This window comes from Peromyscus maniculatus, chromosome 9 (assembly GCF_049852395.1).
Source record: "Peromyscus maniculatus bairdii isolate BWxNUB_F1_BW_parent chromosome 9, HU_Pman_BW_mat_3.1, whole genome shotgun sequence".
In the NCBI taxonomy this organism is placed as follows: Eukaryota; Metazoa; Chordata; class Mammalia; order Rodentia; family Cricetidae; genus Peromyscus; species Peromyscus maniculatus.
The window spans coordinates 62913853-62937766 of record NC_134860.1 but is presented as its reverse complement, the minus strand read 5'-3'; the positions used below and the strand labels follow the sequence as shown (position 1 = coordinate 62937766).

Below are 23914 nucleotides of genomic sequence, written 5' to 3'. Positions count from 1 at the left end.
AAGGTACACTAGGATCCCAGACACTAAATTCAAAAGATTCAGCTCTGCCCACTCTTTACTGCTCAATGTTTAAGTCAACAGTACACTCTAAGCAACAGGGGAAAAAAACAGATGCAGAAATTTCACACGGGCCATCTCCTCGGTATATTCACAGGCCTATAATCCCAGCACTTAGGCTGAGGCAGGAAGACTGCTAAATTCAAGGTCAGCCTGAGATCCAGCCTCAGAAACATGCTCCACACCACTCTACCCAAAAAAATTATCTAATGAGTACCTAAAGCTGGAATGGGATGATACACGGTAAGCAAAACAGGATGAGTTAATAAGGAACTGTAACTCTGTGTGTAAGACTGGGCCCAAGTATTCCAAAAGGTGACAGTATAAGGTATAGCAGAATACAGATGGAGGGGTACATTCTGGAGGAGAAAATCCTGTAACCTGGATACAGGAGGACATCAGAGATGTTTTAATCTGGAACCTGCATCTGCAGATGACGTGGGGAGAGTCACCTGGAGAGAGGAAGTCATCACATCTATTTGAACTGACTTAGAAGTCGCAGGATAAGAAAAAAAAAGTGCAGCCTCCAAATTCCCCCATCCCACATGGTGGCATTTTCTAAAGAGAGACCATTCTTGGACTGTGCTCACCCTCCTGAATGTGCCTTGTCATGAGTATGGACTTGCCATCAGAGCCTGGCACTGCCTCAGACTGGGCCCAAAAGGGGCTGACCATTCTGGAAGAGAACCAGTTTCCTCCACACAAGAGACCAGAAATATTCTTAGTCCTCCAAAAGTCCCTATCCAAACAGCTGCTGCTGACTTACAGTTTTTACTTATAGAACAGACATCAGTTGGGTTGCTTTTTGTGGGTTGTTTTGTTTTGTTTTTCTGTGTATCCTGTAATTTGGACGTACCACCTCTGAAGGAAAAGGAATTCCTAACTCTGGGAACCCCAAAGAGGCAGTGTGCCTCAGTCCTACTTCGCTGTGCATATTCCCTGAGCCCATGAGTGTCTGTAGCCTCTGTTCTAACTCAGGATGCTTGCCTGGGAGAGACAGCATGCCTTGCCTTGTAAGCATGAGGACTTGAGTTTGATCCCAGAACTCACAAATGTCAAGCATACTTGTTATCCCAGTCCTGAGGAGGAGAAACAGGAGGGTTCCTGGGGCTCACCTGCCAGGCAATCTGACCATTGAGAAATGCTGTCTCAAAGGAGGTAGATGTCTTTCATGAGCATGACACCCAAGGTTGTTCCCTGATTGTCACATGCATGCCCACACACGTCTGTGTGTACATGTGCACACACACAGAGATACACGGCATATTTTAAAAAAGATGCTGCCAACACTGTTCAAAAGTGCCATGAGAATTGTGATGCTGTATTATTTTTAATTTTTTATTTACTTTGTGTGTATGGGTACTTTGGCTGCAAGTATGTCTATGTACCACTTGCATGCCTGGTACCATTGGAAGCCAGAAAAAGGCACTGGATCCCCTAGAATTGGTGTTACAGACAGTTGGAGTTTTTGGGTTGGTTAGTTGGTTTTATTTTGAGAGAGGGTTTCACTGTGTAGCTCTGGTTGTCCTAGAACCCTCTATGTAGAACAGGCTGGCCTTGAACTTAGAGATCCTCCTCTTGCCTCTGCCTCCCAAGCACTGGAATTAAAGGTCTGCACCACAACACCCAGCTGTAGTTACAGACAGTTGTAAGCCACCATGTGGGTGCTGGGAATCAAACCCAGGTCCTCTAGAAGAGCAGCCAGTGCTCTTAACCACTGGGCCATCTCTTCAGCCAAACACATTATTTTTAATGGGCAAAAATAGCATGTGTGGAAGAAAGCAGAATAGAGAATACAGTATAGTTGTATAGTGTTTCTGTCTATAAAAACTGCCCATATATACAGTCTTCATATGAACCTAGGAAGCTAGCCAGAGGCACCTCCTCCAGTGTGTAAAGACAGAGCCAGGAAAGCCTTGACTCTGCACTAGATATGCACTCATTCATGTAGGTGTCAAAGACATCATTTAACTCATAGCATTGCCAAACACTATATAAGATACTTAGTTAAAAAAAAAAAAGTGGGGGTACTTATCAAAATGACACTAAGCAATTATTCTAGTGTATCCTCAATGAAAAGGAAGAAAGCAGCTGTGCTGGTTGGATTTTTGTCAATTGTTAACTTGACACAACTAGAGTCCTTTGGGAAGAAGGAACCTAAATAGAGAAGATGCCTCCATCAAATTGCCTGGGGGCAAGTCTATGGGCAAGTCCTTGATTAATGATTGATGTGCCCACCATGGGCAGTGCCACCTCTGATCAGGTGGTCCTGGGTGCTAATAAAACAACCATGGGAGCAAGGCAGTAAGCAGCACTCCTCCATGGCCTCTGCTTCAGCTTCTGCCTCCGGGTTCCTGTCTGTAGTTCCTGTCCTGGTTTTCCTTCATGATGGACTATAAGCTGAAATAAACCCGTTTCTCACCAAGTTGCGTTGGTCATGGTTTTTGATCACAGTACTAGAAAGCAAAAGGACACTAGCTAATGTGAGTGTTCTCAGAAGTGAAATTACACCATCTTTACAACTGTCTCCAGCTTCATCAAAGCCAGCTCTGCTTTCCTAGCCACATTAGTCCATGTATCTGATGGGAAGAACCTGCATGCACCTGGTGGTACTGACCCTGGGCTAGAATCTAAGTGTAAGTAACTCAGGCTCTGGGATGGGTGAGGGGAATGTGTCGCCCTCCTCAGATCTTACTGTGTCAGGCTCAAGGGCTTTCCTGGCTCTCCCATCTGGGATGTCCAGATTTCAATGTGTACTAGGTTTTCCTGTCTGCTTCATGTGCTGACCCTTCCAATGTCTGGGTGATCAGCTAGCTCTCCCTTTTGTTTTGTTTTTTTTCAAATAGGTTGATAATTTGAACTTTCAAATTTTTACTAAAAGTTATTGGAAACATCAATCTCCTTTCAAGTGGCCCTAAGTAAGAACTTTAAATATTCCCTCTCATGTTTAAGAAAATATTCTCCATAAATTATATTAAATAATGGTGGGTATATTACTTAACTTGTTGTAAATAATATCAGAATATTCTTTTTTTGACTTTAAATAGATATTTAATTTTTAAAACATTTTATTAGTGAATATTTAGAATTTTTTTTTTAAATGCCGAATGTCATTTATTGAAGGAGGGAGGAGGTCTTGAATACAGGCTTACAGCACAATGGGAGAACCCTGGAGGGCAGAAGTTCACTACTGATGTTTTATAATCTTGCATCTAAGCCTTTAACACCCATTATGCAGGATACATAGACAAGGAACTTCCCTTAAGCATTCAGGAGGGTGGAACCCGGGAGGGAATTAGCATAGGGAGGATATCAAGGTCAAGGTCAGCCAGCAAGGCAACAGTTATCCAAAACGGGGGCCAGGGCCCTACAGGTCCCCCTTTTACTAATAAATGAGCCAGAATATTCTTTTTATATAAGTAGTTCAATGACATCACTCAAAGACAGAAAATGGAAACTGATCGAAAAACCCAAGACTGCCCTACCCTCCAACTGATGAAATAAAAGCAATCAGTACCGAGCACGGTTCCCCACATCTCACAGAGCACAGAGTGAAGTCAGTGCATTCACCTTTAAGTAGTACACCAGGAGCTCATTCAGAGCGGGGTCAGCATTCAAGTTAACCAGGAAGCACTTGTCGTCCCCAACTTTGATTCCAGAAGTCTGAAGAGATATCCCAAGGCTCTCAAGCTGCTTCTGCCGCTCCTGTAAACAAATACACCAGAGAGGTGGTGATTCCCAGCCACAGAGACAGCACAACACAGAGGATCTGACAGTATCAGAAGACTGTCCCACATCTTTATCATTCAATGAAAATAAAGCATTCTTGGAAAAAATAAAGATGATCATATTTTTCTCTTTCCAAATGTATAAAAGTTTCACTTCGCCAGAATGAAGGTCAAAGCACCCCTATAAAGTTCACAGGGCCCTTCAACCTGGCCCATGTCCTCTCCTCCACATCTTATCACACTCACTTTCCCACACTGTACCACCATGAGCTACACAGAACTTAATGTCTCCTCTCAGGTCATGGTCATCCGAGTCACTGACCAGTTCCACAATAGTGTAAATTAAAAACATTAAAATAAATTTAAAGTTAAAAATTAGGGCTTAGCAAAAATAGACATCTGTATCAACCCCTCCCCCAACACAGGCTCAGCATCTATCAAGGAAGAAGAGACAGAAAGACTGTAAGAGCCAGAGGTTGGAAAGGAGCAAGGTGAAACAGTGTCCTCTGGTCATAGCTGGTCACTGCAGTCCTGAACTCACTGCCGCTATGGTGCCTCCATAAACCTGTCCACAATCAAGCCAGTCACCATTCCAGAACGGAGGGGGTAGGAGTCCCCACCCAAAATTAGTGACAGTAGACGGCTGCTGGTGGAGGAAAGGCCAGTTTTCTAAGGGTACGGTACCTGTTAGGTCAACCATGCCCCAGTGAACGGCCACACACCCATGAGTATATGAACAATAGAGTTAGGAGGAAGGAGTGGGAGATGACTGTGATCACAACACATTGTATGCATGCATGAAACTCTCAATAAACATGTGTAGCTCAGTAGTGGGGGTACCTGCTTAGCATGTATGGGGTCTTGAGTTCAATCTCCAGCACAAATAAGAAATTACTACTGATACTACAAAACTAGTCATTTCTCATATAGAAACAAGCTCCTGACGCTATGAAATCTTTACCTTCAGACCGATTCTGAAGTGCAGCCCTAGGGGACTGCAGACCCATCAATGTGCTGGCTCTGCCTCACCACCACCCGAGTCCCACAGCAAGCTCCCCAACACAAACCTGTGCGATCTCCTCAGTCTTCCTTAGTTTCTCCTCCCAGGTCACAGTCATCTCCTGGATGAGCTTCTCGGATTCTTCCAGACGGTCTTTCAGCTCTGGCGATTTCATTGCCTAAAAACAAAACATTACACTGAAGTGTCTGTTTGGCAGCAGGAAAGAACAATCACCTGGCTGTGAAAGGACAGGCTACTGCCTACCACTGACTGAGTTCTCCACCTACCTATGGAAGGTAGTGGCCGTCAGGGACCACAACGCCTATAACGGGAAGACTACAGACCCAAGAATCAGCTATGACACATTCATAAAGACAACTTAACTCTTCCCTTTCCTCCAGCCTCAGGTGAAGATTTCACTGTTTCGGGAGACAAACATGCCAAGCTACTTATCGAGAGCTAATGACTTTAATTCCAATAGGTTGTACATCTAGACTCATGGGCACTGCTTCATCTCAATCTTCCTAACAGTGATGTCAGGAATGTGCTGAAGGCTACACAAGTTACTTGTGTGCATGCCGCAAACTGGACAATGTTAATAACACTTCATAACACTAAGCCATAAGGCAGAGAAGCAACCAGATGGTGTTATTAATAAAGAGAAGACAGAAACCACATCCCCAAGGTTCTTGAAGAACTATAAAATCAGGATAAAATTCAATAGGAAAAAAACAAACTAAATCCATGATCAAGGTAATTGTTATGACCATGTGGCTTCTTGATTTTCTACCAGTTAGAATAATGAGACAGGAAAGAGCTGTGGTGCCAGCTCCAGAGACAAGTCCCTGGGACAGACTCACTAACCACAGCAGGAACCCTGAGTATGACAGTTCATGCTAACACTGGAAAGCGCTTGCATCTAGACCAGCACTGTGATCTCCAAACCCCGTTACAGAACCTAAGCATCACCTGACACAGAGTGAATGGAGACAGCTGCACAGAACACCTCCAAGCTCTGGCTACGGCTGTCCTGAGACGCTTTACAGTATTACTCTCCAAACATAACTCACCCATAACAGGGAAGAGCGCATTATAAAGGCATAAAGGTGAGTGTGTCTTCTGTTCTAACTGCAGGCTAACAATTGAAGGGAAAAAAAAAAAAAAAAACCATCCAATCCCCTTTCCCCACGACTGTAAGCCCAGTCAGTTTCTGCACAAAATTAAATCACTCATCTTGTCCCCGCTGTCGCTGTCTCTGTCTCTGTCTCTGTCTCTGTCTCTCTCTCTCTCTCTCTCTCTCCTCTTAGTCTAGTCTATCAGCTTCCTGGACAGAAAGGGGAAGAAACATTTTTCCTACTCCCATATTCTCTCTTATCCAATCCTTTTCAATAGTCATAAAAAACTAAATTTCAAACATGGCAACCCAATTCAAACTTCTCTTCCCATAGGGAATTCCAGAGTTCCTAGCAGAGCATTGCTCAAGAAGAGACCAGAGTCAGGGGGAGGAAATCCACATTCCAGTTTGCCATGGCCCTCGGTGACCCAGGGCCCATCCAGCTGTGCCTCACACCTCTGCCTTGGTCAGCTGCTCCCGGAGCTTCTCCACCTCTTCCCGGAGATCTCGGATAATTCTCGCGTTAGGATCCTCGTTCACCACAGCATGGTTGACGATGTGCTTTGCTCGATCTGCATACCTCAAGGTTGAGAGGGTTTCGTCATAGTTATCAGCAGCTGGGCTCACAGTGGCCACCATGGCGGTCTTGCTATTACCCCCCAGACTGTCCTACCGGGAAGAACACAGTGAGGAGGAGTCTTTTAAAGCTGGAAGAAGACATCACTTAAGAAGGCTGAAATCGGAAAGACTAAAGCAGTCCAAGGCCAAGCACGGAAGGGACAGAATGGAGGCTAACCTGCAGACCCTCTGAGGCTCAAGCCTGGGGCTCTCTCTTCTCAGCCAATTACTTTCTTTTCTCTTTTTGTTTGGGAGGGGGGGAGATGGAGCGGGCAGGGGGCAGGGTTTCTCTATGTAGTCCTGGCTGTCCTGGAACTCACTCTGTTGACCAGGCTGGCCTCAAACTCAGAGATCCACCTGCCTCTGTCTGCCTCCCCAGTGCTGGGACTTAAGGCATGAAAATGGAAGCAGGTCCTCGAGTTCTGCCGTCAGCATGGAAATGAGCAACACTCTCACTTCAGGGTCAGGCCTGCAGATGACTACAGCCTTGCCTCATACTTGGACTACAGCACATAGGACCCTAGCCCCAAGCACGGAAGACCGCCTATGGAACCCTGACCTACAGAAACTGTCAGATGATGACTGCTGGTCCCGCTATCCAGTTAGGGAGTAAGGTGTTACAAGACAGTAGGTAACTGCAGACATTACCGTACCATGCAAGGCTTGGAAGCATCATAAAAAAAATGAAACTAGCCTGGCAGTGGTGCACTCAGGAGGCAGAGGCAGGTCTCTGGGTTCTAGGTCAGCCTGGTCTACAGAGCAAGTTCCAGGATAGCCAGGGCTACACAGAGAAACCTTGTCTGGGGAAGGGTGGGACCTCCCTAAATAAGAGTCAGAGCGGGGGCAATGGCTCATTGGGGAAAGCACTTGCCATACAAGAATCAGGATCAGAGCAGATTTCTAGCACCTGAGAAAAGGCCAAGTAGACAGTAGCCCACCTGTCATCCCAAAGCATGGGAAGCCAAGACAGGGTTCCTTGGAGCATGTCAGCTAGTTAGACTAGCTAAATCGGTAAGTTCTGGGTACAAATGAGAGACTGTCTCAATGTATAAAGTACAGAGCAATAAAGGAAGATACCCCCATATCCTTGGACCATCACATGCACACATACGAAGTGCATGTACACCCATACACACACATAAAAATATATTCAGGACTTAGAGAAAAATCAGTCACTAAAGTACTTGCCTTGCAAATGCAAGAACTTGAATTCAGTGCCCCAAAACCATGTGAAAAGCTAAGTATGTGCCAGGCAGTGGTGGTGCAGGCCTTTAATCCCAGCACTCAGGAGGCAGAGGCAGGCAGATTTCTGTGAGTTCAGTTACAGATCGAGTTCCATGACAGCCAGGGCTACACAGGAAAAGGAAAAAAAAAGCTAACCCTGATAGTGTGCACTTGCAATCCCAGTGCTAAGCAGGTGGAGAAAAGGCAGATCCCTGGGACTTGCTGGCCAGCCTGACCATTAGATGAGCTCCAAGCCAGTGAGAGAGACCTTGTCTTGAAAACAGGTAAGAATCTAGAGAGATCTCTCAGCAGTTTAGAGTGTGCTCTCACAGAGAACCTGGGTTCAGTTCCCAGCACCCACAAGGTGGTTCACAACTGCCAGTAACTCCAATTTCAGGGGGTTCTGATGCCTTTTCCTGCCCCTACATGTCTGTGATGCATATAAACTCACATGGGCAAACAGTATATATATACTGTGTGTATGTGTGTGTGTATATATATATATATACACACACACCTATATATACACATACACACACACACACACACACACACACACACACACACACACACACACAAATAAAACTTTAAAAATGTTTTTAAGGGTGTACAGAGCTTGAGTAACACCACCCAACGTTCATCTTGCCTCCACATGCATACATGCATGCACATGGACCCATACATATATGAACACATAAAGATTCAATATCCCCTTTTCAGAAATGCAATCTCAATGAATGACAGATTCTCAAAATCAGAGAAACATTCACTATATCACAAGAAAGCTGACCTGACTTTGGCCAATATTCATCTTTAGAAAACTCTTAATTTTGAAGTATAGTTTTTCCAATTTTAATACATATAAAATTTGTTAGAAATTTTTGTAGTTTTACATAGTCCTCTGCCTTTTTTAAATTCAATTAGTACCCCTACTTTACTAGTGAGAAAACAAGTTTGTTCTAAAAAACAAAAACAGACAAAAACAAACAAACAAGAAAAAAACACCAACCGCCTGCCTAACAATCTAGAACTATCAGACTGAGCAATACTCTACCCTAGGTGTTTTCCACCTTCCATTCCAAACTGACCTCTCCTCCCCCACAGCCACCCACAACAAGCTCTTGGCAACCATAGCAACTTCAGGCCTGAGGGCTGACACCGCACCAAATTATTAGAAACAAAATTAATTCCCGAGGCATCAACAGCTCAATACAATCACAGACATGTGTATGCTTACTCATCCATTATTGAAAATTTAGTTTTCAAAGAAAACAGAGATAATTATATTGAAGAAAGTAAGTTCTCATGTATAGAAAGGTGGGAAATGGAACTAGTCTGGACTTTCGGGGGTACAAGCCAGGACCACTAGATTCTCTTTTCACTCCTAGACGCTGATGTCACATTGTCAACGCTCCATTTTGTCTGAAGAGTCCCATGCAGATTAATGACATTCAGATGGGACAGGGAAATCTCAGGGCCTGCAGTTCCACCCACCAGCAATGCCACACATCCCCCTAAGGGCTACTGCAGGCTGCCTATGGGCACAGCAAACACGGACGACAAATGGGACTTGTAACCATACCCACCGGGGCAAAAGCAAGCTGCCATTGTGCTTAGGCTGAGAAAAGGAAGCTGGCATCCCATGCTTGATTTACTAAATGACCATGGAGCAGCAATATGCTCATATTGCCTTGAACAAAAAGGAAACTGTAACAAAAGAATGGGCAGGCATCCAAGAGAGAGTTTACAGCTTATTCTTTACTCTTTAATTAAGCAAATCAGACCAGCTTTGTTTCAAATGTGGCAATGCACATTAAATGGACACTGGGAAGAAATTTCATTTTAGAAGTCAAATTTTTCTTTGCAAGCTGAAAGAACTCTGAAGTCATCTAATCAAATTACTTCATTGTTCCGCTAAGAGGCTGAGTCCCAGAAAGGCTGAGAGATTTAGGGAAGGTCAGGGTGCTAGTTCAGAGCAGAGCGGGGATTGTTGGCTCCTCGCCTCTCGTGGGCTTTGCCGTCTAACGGGAGAGGCAGTGCTGTAGAAGAGCTAGACCCAGGGTCTTTCCAAAGAGAGGAAAGAACCCAGAACAGAAGAGACTGCAGAGCTCCAGGTGAACCAACACTGGCAGGAACAGGGGCGAGAAGCAGGAGAGGTGGAAGTGACTACGGCGCACGCCTTTGATCCCAGCACTCAGGACAAAGAGGCAGATGGATCTCCATGAGTTCGAGGCCAGGCTGGTCTACAGAGTAAGTTCCAAGACAGCCAAGGCTACACAGAGAAACCCTGTCTCGAATGGATGGATGGATGGATGGATGGATGGATGGATGGATGGATGGATGGATGGATGGATGGATGGAGCCCTAAAGTAAGAAAAGTCAGACAGCCATCTTCACTCATCTAGAATCTACCATGCCAGAGGGCACAAGATGAAAGCTAGGAGGAAAGGTCAGCTACAGCAGGCCTTTGTAAGCCTCTCACTAAAGAACTTGGCCTTGATTCTAAGGGCCTGGAGGACAGTTACTGAAGAGATTTAATGTTCTGGTGAATTTAGAAATTGTGGAGAGTGGATTAGACAAAGAAAGTCCAAGGGAAATGGCTATCAGCTAGGTGAGAGATCCACACAACATCCACTAGGGAGCTGACATTAAGAATAAAAGTGAGGGTTAGCTCTCACAAAGTGTGAGCAGAGCACACTTTAGCAGACTTGGGGTTAAGAGATCCACACTCAGACGGGGATAAACATCAAGTGCATAGCACAAATATTATGTAAATGTCGTTTGAACACAAACTAAGCATGCAAATCTTGTCAAAAATGAGCAGTTTGGTGCTGGGGAGATAGCTCAGTCAGTAAAAGGTGTAACTCCCAAGCATGAGGACCTGAGTGTGGCCCCAGCACCTACACAGAAAACCTGGTGTGGTGGCATATGCCTGTGATCACTGCAGGAGTCAGAGACAGACAAATCTCCGGAGCACACTGGCCACTCAGCCTATCCTAATTACCTCACCCCAGATCCCACTGAGAGACCCTGGCTCAAAGGTCAAGGTTCCTGAGAATGACAACCAAGGCCGACCCAAGGCACACCCCTATACACATCCGTTTCTTTAAAAGCTGAACCATCTCAAAAGGGTAGAGTGGGTGGTACACTGTGAGTGACACACTATTTGCATTCTTATTGTTTAATTTTTTATTTTTTATTTTTTATTACATTGTTTTCTTTGAGGGGGTTGCAAGTGTGAAGGGTGGATAACAGGGGGACAGGGAGATGAGTGGGATTGGAGTGCATGATATGAAATTCACAAAGAATCAATAAAAAGTTAAACAACAACAACAACAAAAAAAAAGTGGAGCTGGTGAGGTGGCTCAGAGGTTAAGAGCCTGACCACTCTTCCAGAGGTCCTGAGTTCAATTCCCAGCAACTACATGGTGGCTCACAACCATCTGTAATGAGATGATGCCCTCTTCTGTCCTGCAGGCATGCATACAGGAGGAACACTGTATACATAATAAATAAATAAATCTTTAAAAAATGCAAAAGCACTAATTTAAAAAAAGGTGAGTCATTTTATGGGCTCAGTGGAAGTCATGCTGGGGGATGTGCTAATCTCACACCAATACTGGAAGAGAATCAGCAGGCAGGGGTGGGGGTGGGGGGTGGACTAGAGTTAAAGAAGGCCAAGGTAACAAGCTATGCCCCTTACGATGAACTGAGAACTCAGGCTCTGGGTGGGGGTGAAAGGGCAAACTATTACAGCTCTGCGGTAGGTTTTTAAATCCCTACTTAGGTTCTTGGTGCAAAAGTCAAATCTGACATAGAAAAGAAATGCAAGTCTTTAAGGAAAAAACTAATGACAGAAACCAGACAAACATGCCTTGTTTTTAATCTGAAGCACCACAAAGAAGTTGCAATACAGACTAAAATGAATGACAAAACAGGTTCATTCTTCACATATTATGAACATTTCCTTACTTTCCACCAAAAAAGGGACCATCAGTGACAGCCTCTCAATGATTGTTACTAAGGATAAGGAGCACAGCCTCACACAAACCAGCCAGAGCAGACATGGCTGCCTGTGCCGAGTCCCCGGAAACAGGGTGACAGCCACTTGGTAATTAATGGGGGCCAACTGAACCAGCAAGAGGAGACTGCCAGTTGTCTTAACTCAAGTCACAGGGACCATGTAGATTATTTTATTTTTTTTAATTAATAATAGTTTTATTGCCTCTTAAATTTACATTTCTCAATTCTTTCTATTTAATGTTCTAATCATGAAACAGAGCATGGACATTAGAACATTTTGATTTTAAATCAGGCACATCAAAGGAATGGCCATGCATGAGTGGAAACACCTCTGTGGAGGTCTGTGGAGAACCTTCTCAGATTTTCTTTCTGAAGCCATGAGCAATGCAGGTTAATTCCTGACATGCTCCCTGGTAGAAAAATGTCTCTAGTACTCATTCGAAAGTAATTCTTGGGGAATCAGGAGACACAAGATCTTGTTATGTAGCCCAGGCTGGCCTAAAACTAGAAGCAATTCTTCTGCCTCAGCTTCCTTAGTGCTGGGATTACAGGTATATCCAGTTTACAAGTGATTTTTTTTTTTAATTATCAAATTTTTTTCTTGCCTCCTATTTAAAATTTCACATTTTATTGCATTTTGGCCAAAGGAAGCCATCTTTTTTATTTTCTATTGTAGTAATATATTCAGTTTTAGCATTAGACTTCTGCCAAACTTACTACAGTTATGTAAACAATATTTCAAAGGTGTGCAGAGATATAGAAAGGATGCTAAGAACCAGAGCGTAGCTGGGCAGTGGTAGTACACACCTTTAATACCAGCACTCGGGAGGCAGAGGCAGGCAGATCTCTGAGTTCAAGGTCAGCCTGGTCTGCAGATAGAGTTCCAAGACAGCCAGGGCTACAGAGAAACTCTGTCTCAGGGGGAAAAAAAGAAGAAGAAGAGGAGGAGAAGGGGGAAGAGGGGGAGGAGGGGGAGGAGGGGGAGGAGGGGGAGGAGGGGGAGGAGGGGAAGGAGGAGGAGGAGGAGTTGGACTCTGAGTATGTAGAGTCGGAAGGAAGTATTTTCCCTTGGCAAAGGCTGATCTCTACACACAGTGACTCAGTCAGCAGTGGCATCCTTTTCTAAGCTCCCTGGGCCCCGTTTCACTGTGGTAAGAAATAATAAGTACAGTACATTCTTACCAATGAGAAAATGAGCCATCACTAAACTAAGCCAGGCACCAAAAGTTATTTCCATTTCCTTTTGTTGTTGTTGTTGTTTTTAATTGTGTGTCTCTGTGTGGACTTATGCAGGTGAGTTCAGCACCTCTGGGGGCCAGAAGAGGGTGTCAGATGCCCTGGAGTTGGAGTCACAGGCAGCTCTGAGCTGTGCTACATGAGCTAGGAATTGAACTCACGTCCTCTAGAAGAGTAGAACTCGTTCTTAACCATGTGCCATCTCTCCTACTTCTCTGTTTTCAATGGACCATGGAGAATATTAGAAAAGCCACAGTGACACCTTTATAAAGTTGTCACCTAGTTTACATGCTCTAATACCCAGCCTGATGTCCATTTCTGCACAGCACCCCAGTGGACCTGTCTATTGTGAAATCCCCAGCAAACCTGTAAGTTAACCTCGATGCTCGCCTCTCACTGAGGGGGAGGGTCTCCATTTCCTCCTGTTTCCTCATGGCACTTCATGGAGGTTTTCCTCCCACATTTCTGTCCCTCGCTCACACTAATGGAGAAATGGCTGTGTGCTCTACTCGCCATTCAGCAGAAGCTTTGCAAAGGAAAAGGCCCAGGGAGAATGAAAGAGCAGATAAGCCCAAGCTATCAAACAAGGGTGTCTGAGCACGACGGAGCAGCTTGGAGAAGGGTGTCAGGCAGTGAACACTGTGAGGGACCATGTGTGGTCCACCTCCAGGGGCCACAGTGAATCCAACAACCCCTTCCCCTGCAGGGTCCGGAGGACAAGAAAGGCAAACACTAGGAAGAAAACGGCATGAGCTTCCTAAACAGAAGCTGCTCAAACAGCCTGAAAGCTCCAAATCTGAAACAGACGGAGAAAAGGTACCTGAAAGAGACGAACTTATTCTTTATTCTTCCTTTCTGCCAACTACTGAAAGTATGCTAATGAAGGAGGAAGAAAATAACTCACCTTGAGCAGCCATGTGAGAACGGAGTCCCGATAAGGAACAAATTTATTTTTGTTTTTACCAGCACCCTGATCGGCTAGGGCCGAGATAACCAGACCCAAGGTTGTGAGGGACCTGCATGGAACAAAAAGCACAATTATCTAAACCAAAACATATCAAATGTCACATCAGTCACAAGGATGGACAGCAAGGTGCCCTGGAGCCGGCATGTGAGGAGCACTGTGGTCAGCACTGTGCTGTCTGATCTGAAGATTGAGCTCCTAAGGACTCCTGTCCATCTGCTACTTGAAGCAATAAAAATGCTTAGCACTCTTTGTCTTTCATTTTTGCAGATAAGATACATGAACTGTAAAACCTCAAGTCAAAATAACAGTATAAACACCAGACATCTTCAAGAAGAGTACCCAAGGGGAAACAGTAAGCATTGCTCTAGTGCTGACAAGCTGACACCTGCGCAAGTCGGTCAGACCCCATCCTGGAGAAGTGTTCCACAGCCCCCATTTGCTGTCTGACTCCTGGCTGTGGGGACCCTGAGCAGAGGGAAGAACGGAACCCATGAAGAGGTAATGACTTAGCCTGAGGGAGAACCATGTGTGTGATACAGCTGGCAAGTGAAGCATCATTTCATAAAATCCTGCTCCTGACACTTTAACAAACACAATGTGGCTGGCACTCACTCAGAGATGGATGGTCACTGGTTTTGTCTACAATACAGGCCAGTGGTTCTCAAGTGGAGGATGACTATGCTCCATGGTAACAGTAAGTCACAGAAAGAGACTGGGTTGCCATAACTGGGGGTCAGTGGGTACTAACATCACTTGGCAAGTGGATGCCAGGAATTCTATCAAACATCCCACAATGCACAGCATCCTCCACCAGAAAGGACAAGGAGGCATCTAAGCCCCAGTGTCAATAGGGCCATTGTTAAGAAGCCCTGACTTGACTGAGGACTATGCTCCTCAGTTCCATCAAACAACTCCACAGATGAGAAAATGAGCCTGGGCTCATGGGAAACTCTAGAAAAACAAATCCAAACTGCTTATTCATCACTGCCTCAATCATTCCAGAATCATCTTACTCCAGTACCCACAGATGTTCCCCTGTTTTTCTATCAATTCCGTAAAGCAATTCAAGAATGTGATTCTGGAGAGCTTACTTGTTGATGTTGCTGCCCTCCTTCAGCCTGTCGCCCGCAGCTCCAGTTTTCGTGGCTCGTTCACTGCCAGCTAAATCCACTAAGCTTAGCTTGCCCACTTTCTCTCCAGATGTCTGCAAAGAAAATCGACACATGCTAGCAAATGGCTAATGAACACTGACGACAGGCTGACTCCTTTGAATGGCTCGTTGTCTCGAGCCTTTACTAGAGTTATCTGTCGTTACTGCAAAACCATTTCGTGCTGCTACCCAACCCTGCAGAAAACACCCCCCAGCACAAAATCTAGCACAAACTGACAGAATTCGCTAACCCAGTGGTCAGCAAACAAGGAAGCTGAGGACCTCGGGAAAAATGCTTCAGAATGGGACATTTTGGAGAGATTGGTAAAATTTTCAGAGATGTAAACAAAAGTGCTTTTAAGATCAAAAGATTAATGATTTGAAACTATACTTGAAATTTCATAATTATTAGCCAGTAATTTCTTGGTTAATATTAAAAAAAAATCTGACTTTTGTGTAACAGAATTGTTCAAAAAGTCAAAAACATTTTCTAAACACTCTCTCCTTGAAGCTATTCAGCTTTAGTTTTCTGCCATCGGCTGTGGTCTTAGACAGCGACGTTTCCCTCCACCAGATCACAAACATGTGACAAGCTTTCTGTTCCACCTCATCATCAAAACAGAAACATGAGACAGCAATGTCAGAAGCTGCAGATTCGCCCGTTTTGAAAACTTCCCTTTAAAATCTGTGTGATCTTCGGGCTGGGAACGTAGCTCGGTGGCAGAATACTTATCTAACATGCCTTAGGCCTCAGCACTGCAAAAATACATTAGAGCTCCCTAAAATAAACATAACGAAAGAATATTTTGCTTCCCAAATCAAAAATGCTTTTAAGAAAAGATAGTCTTCAGTATGGTATTTACTTTGTTTTGCTTCACTCTAAAAAAGGAAATCGAAAACAAAGAACTTTTTGTTTTTAACATTGATCTTGATGTGATGGAGGAAAAAAAGTGATTTTCCAGCAAAGGAAAACACTGCCAACATGGAGGACCTTGCCAGGAGACTCTTGGTTTCCGGTATTCGAAACTGAGGTTCTGAGGGATGGACACTGTGATCAATCTTCACACGAAGAGAGAGAACAAAGGGAGTGAGTTATCAAAGATGTTCCCAACATGCAGAGGCCCAGAATCTTCACAAGGTTCCAGATAAATGCTCCAAGGGCACCCTACCCGGTCTAATGATGTTATGGCATGCTTCCCCAATGCACGCTGCAGCAGGTATCCCCAGCAAGGCACTGTTGCAGTCAACCATGGGGTATAAATGCACTGCTGCTGAGGCAGGACCAGTCACTGCTTCTCTCTCTGGAGAGGAAGGGACCCAGGTCTAGTCCAGGACTCCCTTACAGCCAGGCCTCAGGATATGACTCAAGTTCTTTCAGAACCTCTTGCTAAAGACTGGAAAGCAGAAGTCAAGTGTCTTCCCTGGCTTTTTTTCTACCATCAGGCAGGTCATGAAATCTGAAGTTTTCCAGGATGTTTTACAACTTCCAGGGTACTAAGAGGTAGCTGCACTGACAGAAGCAATTTCTTTATTTCTGACTGCAGCTGTGGGTGTCCCTTGTGGTTTTAGGAGTGACTCCTGGAGCTGCTGTAGACCCCAGCCCTCTTGGGGTGTTCCAACAGCACTGCAGCTTCCTTAGAGCAGCGTCTACTCTAGTCGGGACCTTTGGTCTCTAGTCCTGACCGACAGTCTGGACTAGGCCTTCCATTCAGCTAACATCAAGAGAACAGGCTCAGCCATGATCCCTTCAGAAGCCGCTTACCCCAGACTTCACATCATACAGAGTGTGTGTCAGGGTGATTTTGAAGACTGCGTGGGACCGGCTGCTCTCTTCATTCATGTTGGTGGCAGCAACTGTCCGAGACTTGTTGCCCTCGGACATCAGGGACTCAATATCCTAAGTGGAAACAGGTTACAAGCACAGATTTTGTTATTTGTGAATAAGCATGACCACTCTCCCACACTAAGCACCCAAGTTTTTGGAGGTTACATTTTGTTTTTTGGCAAGAATACAATTAGCCCATACTGTTTCTGAGAAACAACCAAAGCACATTGTTTACGGTAGACACAGAAGCAAATGGCAGCTTTGATATAGAAAAGTTTAGAAGTTAGATCCCCTCAACCCATAGATGGGCTCTTACAAGGTAGCCCAGGCTGTTCTCAAATTTATTATGTGGCCCAGGCTAGTCTCAAAGTTGTGATCCTCCTGCCTCTGCTTCCACAGTACCATATCACAGATGTGCCATGCACAACATTAGAAACAATACTTTTGAGTGACATGAAATGCTGATATTCACCTACTCCAGAAATTAACAAAAAAAAAGTACATTTAATTGTAAAAGCAATACGAGTTTATTTTATTTAAACAAATTATCTAAAAAGCAAAAAATAAAAAAGATTTTAACCTTTCACCTAAACACATTAAGTATATATTTGATAGTACTGCTTTAAAAAATTAGCATAAAGCCAGGAATACTAGAAAAATTGCTATGGATCTGGGGTGGGGGGCAGTTCTGGGAGTTGAACCCAAGGCCTCAAACATGGTACATAAATGCTCTCCCACTGAGCTATCTCTAGCTCTATTTTTATGTTTTTGAGCCAGGACTTAAATAAGTTACTCAGGCCTTGAACTGTCCATTCTACCACTGCCACGGCCTCCTAAAGAGCTGGGGTGACAGGACTGTGCCACCAGGGCTGGCTCAGCTTTTCCAAACATTACAAGCTCTGGGGCCAGACCTGGTGGCACAACCCTTTAATCTCAGCACTCAGGAAGCAAAGCAAGTGGATCTCTGGGAATGTGAGGCCATCCAGGAGTTCCAGGTCATCCAGGATGACACAGTGAGACCCTGTCTTACCCTCACTCCCAAAGCCACAAGCTCTGAAACAGTGCCTAAGCAATCTGACCTTAGCTTCATTAATTACAACACAATTATCACCTTCTGGGCTGGGAATGGAGCCCACAAGCAATGAGCAATGAGGTCCTGGGTCTAACCCCTGGCATCACATGAATAAATGAATAATGAATAAATACACACGCATAGCAAAGTCATCTACAAGGATTTGTGAAATGAGGAATCAGAGATGGAGTATCTGAAAATGCTGCCTCTCACCACCCGGTGCTCTTTCTAGTGAAGGAGCCCTCTCTTGCTCTAAGTCTGCTGTGGCAGAATCAAGAGGCTGCATTTCCCAGATGTCTTTGCAGCCCAGGCTGGCCACATGATTAACTAAAGTGTAACACAGACCATCTGGGTGATCCTCCTTAATGGAAGTAGGCATGCCATTATAGCTCTGTTGTAAGAGGCATGAGGAGAGTCTGGGCATTATAGCATCTCTCTGTGGAGTGGAGAAGGGCCTGAGGTCCCTACCAACAGCTCGGAGCCACAACACCAGCCTCAGAGTACCTATTTCAGACTTTTTTTTTTTTTACAGGAAGGTATTGTTTAAATCACTGCTTATTCTTGATTCATTCAGTCATATGTCTATTAAAAACATCTACCATATGCCAGGTACTTCCTAGACACTAAGGATACATAACAAGAGAACATGGACATCCACAAAGAAACATTACTAAAATCCTGTTATGTTTTTATGATGTACATACTTCATCACAATCTTAAACTGCCAAACATATATGAAAAATTTCATGTCATACAATTACACTTCTGCTGTATAAATCAAAAACAATGCTATTTAGTAAAAAAAATTCAACACAATAAATACTCTCAAAGTAAATCATTAGCTGCAAAAATATCACCACAGGAAAAACATTTTCCAGAACTTCCCAAGCCCATTCTGGATCCATTAGTTCTGACAACCCAGGGGCTCCATCATATTTAGTTGACATTTACTGACTAGCCTCTATCGTGCTTTGAAGTTTTTTGCAGGAAGTGAGTTACTAAATAATGGTATTGTAAATTTATTTTATTATTATTTTTTTTTCAAGACAGAGTTTCTCTGTGTAGCTTTGTGCCTTTCCTGGAACTCACTTTGTAGACCAGGCTGGCCTCGAACTCACAGGGATCCACCTGTCTCTGCCTCCCAAGTGCTGGGATTAAAGGCGTGCGCCACCACCGCCCAGCTGTAAATTTAATTTTAAAAATATAACCCAGGGCTGAAGAGATGGCTCCAAAAAACTGAGTTCAATTCCTAGCACCCACATAACGGCTCACAAAACTGTTTGAAACTCTAGTTCCAGGGGATCCAATGCCCTCTTCTGGCCTCAGAGGCACCAGGCACACACTTGGTGCACAGGCACACATGCAGGCAAACACTCATGTACATAAGATAAACATAATAAAAGCTCTAGAAAATAAAGATATGCAACAAGTCAACCCGACCGTAAATTGAAGCAGCTTCTATAGAGAACGCTGTTACCTTGTAGCTTGTGACAGCCAGTTTAGAAAGTCCATCCACATAGGGTCCCAACACACTGTGCTCTCTCACTTTCAGTGTCTGACGGCTTCTGTTCATGACAGAGACACGAGGATCCATTAGTGACCGCCTTTAGAAGGACTCAACTTGCTTCACAGAAACGTACACTTCCTTCAAGAAAGAACCCCTAAAAGAGAAGAGCTGCAACCGGGCCGCTCAAGGATTTAATAAACCTCATTTTAAAACCCTTGCTGGGAGGAAAAACTGGATAATGTGGTCAAATACCACACGGCCAGCTCAAAAGGGTAAGCGTGGGAAGACTGTTTACTACCACAAAGAATGCACAGTCAAATAAATACCAACATCTCCTTGTCATATCACAGAGCTGGCCGGCCCCAAGACAGAAGCTCTGTAAGTGTTAACTGCACAAGAAAGACAAACCACAGGCCCAGCTCGGCCGGCCGGCCGCGAACAAAGAAACAAAGACAACAAACAGCTCTCACAGCCGTTTAAAGATACAATACTGAGCTTATCCACGGTTCTTCTAACAAGGGGAGCCTGCACACTTTATCACGCTGACACACTAGAGGGAAGGGGGTGAAGTATGATCATGCCAATAAAAGCACAAGAGACTCAATAAAACAAGAAGTAAACACGTTCACTAGTTCTAAAACAAACCTCCCAGCATGCTTGCAGCTGTGGCACTCTCAATGCTTTAAGCAAAATACAAGGAACATCTGTCCAGATGCCAGCAAAAGGGCACCAAGTTTCTGTAAGGAGGGGTGGAGCCTGAGACCCACAAACAGCATGGTGACTATGGTCAGTCATTGTGTAAATCATAATTCAAAATTGCTGGGGGTGGGTTTCACACCACACCAAAAAAAGAAAGAACAATGACAACTGAGGTAACAGATAAATTAATTAGATTGAGGAAGCCATTCCATAGTGTCTACATATCCCAAAAGATCCCACTGGACCCTTTAGATTAAAATATTATTTCTCAATTAAAATGATTTTTAAAGAGTATTTACTAATAGTGAAATCCCACATGATTATGTTTTGTTTTTGTTTGTTTATCTGTATTATGTGTTCATTTGGCCACCGAAAGATACTGTTTTGTTTTGTTTTCAAAATAAATGATGAGTTCAAATATTTAAACTCCTGTGGTAGTTTTTGGTGCCTACAATGTAAGGTCTACACCCACACTCCTGTATAATCTGTTCCTGTCTGCTGTCTTGTCTCAGTCAGCTCAGCCCTACCATGGATTAGAAGACCAAAAATGCTTTGTATTAACAATAGTTTTGGGGTCTATGGTTCCTAGTACAATCCCTGGTACCTAAGAGTCACTCAGAGAATTAACACACTTGGCTAACAAAGTAAAAAACGGAACTAAGTTGCCAACAAGGCCTTGCAAGGTATAGGCCACAGGACCTGGGGACAGAGTACAGGTAACAGAGGGACCTGGGGACAGAGTACAGGTAACAGAGGACCTGGGGACACAGTACAGGTAACACTGGACCTGGGGACAGAGTACAGGTAACAGCAGGGCCTGGGGACAGAGTACAGGTGACAGTGGACCTGGGGACAGAGTACAGGTAACAGAGAACCTGGGGACAGAGTACAGGTAACAGTGGACCTGGGGACAGAGTACAGGTAACAGAGGGACCTGGGGACAGAGTACAGGTAACAGCAGGGCCTGGGGACAGAATACAGGTAACAGAGAACCTGAGGACAGAGTACAGGTAACAGAGGGACCTGGGGACACAGTACAGGTAACAGTGGACCTGGGGACAGAGTACAGGTAACAGAGGACCTGGGGACAGAGTACAGGTAACAGAGGGACCTGGGGACAGAGTACAGGTGACAGTGGACCTGGGGACAGAGTACAGGTAACAGGGGACCTGGGGACAGAGTACAGGTAACAGTGGACCTGGGGACAGAGTACGGGTAACAGAGGGACCTGGGGACAGAGTACAGGTGACAGTGGGACCTGGGGACACAGTACAGGTAACAGAGGACCTGGAGACAGAGTACAGGTAACAGTGGACCTGGGGACACAGTACAGGTAACAGTGGACCTGGGGACAGAGTACAGGTAACAGAGGACCTGGGGACAGAGTACAGGTAACAGGGGACCTGGGAACAGAGTACAGGTAACAGGGGACCTGGGGACAGAGTACAAGTAACAGAGGGACCTGGGGACAGAGTACAGGTAACAGTGGACCTGGAGACAGAGTACGGGTAACAGAGGGACCTGGGGACAGAGTATGGGTGACAGAGGGACCTGGGGACAGAGTACAGGTAACAGAGGGACCTGGGGACAGAGTACAGGTAACAGGGTACCTGGGGACAGAGTACAGGTAACAGAGGGACCTGGAGACAGAGTACAGGTAACAGTGGACCTGGGAACAGAGTACAGGTGACAGTGGACCTGGGGACAGAGTACAGGTAACAGGGGACCTGGGAACAGAGTACAGGTAACAGAGGACCTGGGGACACAGTACAGGTAACAGAGGACCTGGGGACAGAGTACAGGTGACAGGGGACCTGGGGACAGAGTACGGGTGACAGAGAGGCCTGGAGACAGTACAGGTAACAAAGAACAGCAGTGGGGGTGGGGATGGGGCGTAGGGGGGAGGGGATACATAGGCCACTTCATCCATCATATGGGAAGAGAACAGAGGTACTGAGGGAGTAGGGGAACTAGGAAATGGCTTGGCCATCTAAAAGTTTTACTGTCTTTCAGTATATGGGTCACAGCATAGTATTTCCTAGTGATTCTGAATCTTCTAGCATCCTACATTCAACTTACACTGTTACATGAGTGCAGATAAATCCAAGTGAGTTCAGTTAAAGTAGACACAGCCCACGATTTGGACTGCTGCTCACCTCGTACACACGGACATGGTCTGGGTTTAACTTTTAGCCTTTTCCTTTCCCTTTTTGTTTTTATCTATGTGTATGGATGTGGGTGGGTATATGTGCATGTTCACTTGTGTGTAGGCATGTCTGTGAACAGGTGTGTGCCTATGGAGGCGAGAGGTCAACCTCAGGTGCCATTCTTTGAACGCTCTCTACCTTATTTTTGGAGAGCAGGTCTCTCACTAGGACCTGGAACTTGATGATTAGCGAGGCCAGCGGCCTGTGAGTCTCAGGGATAGGTCTGTTTCTGCCTTCTCAATACTGGATTACAAGCACATACATCACACATGGATTTCTTTTTAAACATGGGTTCTAGGGAATCCAGTTCGGGTCCCCATACTTTCACAGCCACCACTTCACAAACTAAGCTGTCCCCTCAGCACTAACCCCCTCCTCCCCTTTTTATATGTATAGGTATTGTGTCAACACCTATATCTGTTAACCATGTGTGTGCCTGGTGTTCACAGAGGCCAGAAGAGGACACTGGTCCCCTGGATCTGGAGTTACAGATGATGTGAGTCACCATGTGGGTACTGGGAATTGAACTCAGGTTCTTTGAAAGAGCAACTCGTACTTTTAACCATTAAGCCATCTCTCCAACCTTCCTGTCCCCTTTTTCTTGAAGACAATATATATACTATATTATGCCTCAAGCAAAACAGGATTACATTATTATACATGATAGTCACTGAATTAATAAAATCGGTACTTGAATTTTAAAAATGAAGTTTTCTCAAATACTCTGGTTAAAATAAAATCTGATTTTAGACTTTTAATCCAATTACTTTGACTTTTCAGAAACAGAAATGTTTGTAGGATCTGGAAAGATGGCTTAGTTAGAGGATTGCTGTTCTTGCAGACAGCTGGAGTTCAACTCTCAACACAGACATTAGACTGCTCACTACTTTTAACTCCAACTCCAGGGGAACCCATACCCTCTTCTGACTTCCACAGGCACCGCACATGTGCGTGCGCGTGCGCACACACACATACATATAAATAAAAGTTTTTACATCAAGAAAAAGGAAACACTTTTTTTAAAATTTTCAAGGAACTTTCATAGAAAAAAACAACAACAACAACATAGGTGTAGTTGGCCTAGGAAGTATTAGGAACTTGCTCAACCAGTAAGAAGAGGCTAGATCCTGAGCTGTGTGACTCCAAAGCCCATGTGCTGAGCACTAAACCACATGCAAAACAAACAAGAAACCAATAAAGACTAAACACATCTGACTGGCAAGCTTCAAGCCAGTCTACTAGGGCTACAAAACACAGGGATGAAGAGCTAGAAGCCAGACAGCGGACTGCTCCTGGGACGAGTGGGCTGAGCTAGATCTCAAAGAAACCGGCCACCTTCACGGAGGTCAAAGTTCAAGGAAAGCATGCGGGCAGAATCAAAAGTGCACAGGGAGCAAACTGTGAGTGCCTGAGCCATGGCCGCCCACCTCTGCCTCCTTCTGTGACTTCTGGTTTCTACACACCCTACCCTCCAGCTGCACTGCATC

General features: G+C 44.8%; 1 protein-coding gene across 4 annotated transcripts in view; it reads right to left on the bottom strand.

Annotated features, from left to right (window-relative positions):
* The window catches only part of Kif13b (kinesin family member 13B), a 151052-nt gene that overhangs the window by 69137 nt on the left and 58001 nt on the right, over nucleotides 1-23914 (bottom strand). For all 4 annotated transcript variants that reach the window (XM_042285017.2, XM_006988795.4, XM_016007205.3 and 1 more), the window contains 7 exons: nucleotides 19492-19579; nucleotides 16880-17014; nucleotides 15059-15171; nucleotides 13905-14016; nucleotides 6356-6568; nucleotides 4853-4963; nucleotides 3628-3762 (listed from right to left, as the gene is read on the bottom strand). In XM_042285017.2, the coding sequence (XP_042140951.1) occupies nucleotides 3628-3762; nucleotides 4853-4963; nucleotides 6356-6568; nucleotides 13905-14016; nucleotides 15059-15171; nucleotides 16880-17014; nucleotides 19492-19579 (907 nt within the window). The remainder of the gene's footprint in view (nucleotides 1-3627; nucleotides 3763-4852; nucleotides 4964-6355; nucleotides 6569-13904; nucleotides 14017-15058; nucleotides 15172-16879; nucleotides 17015-19491; nucleotides 19580-23914) is intronic.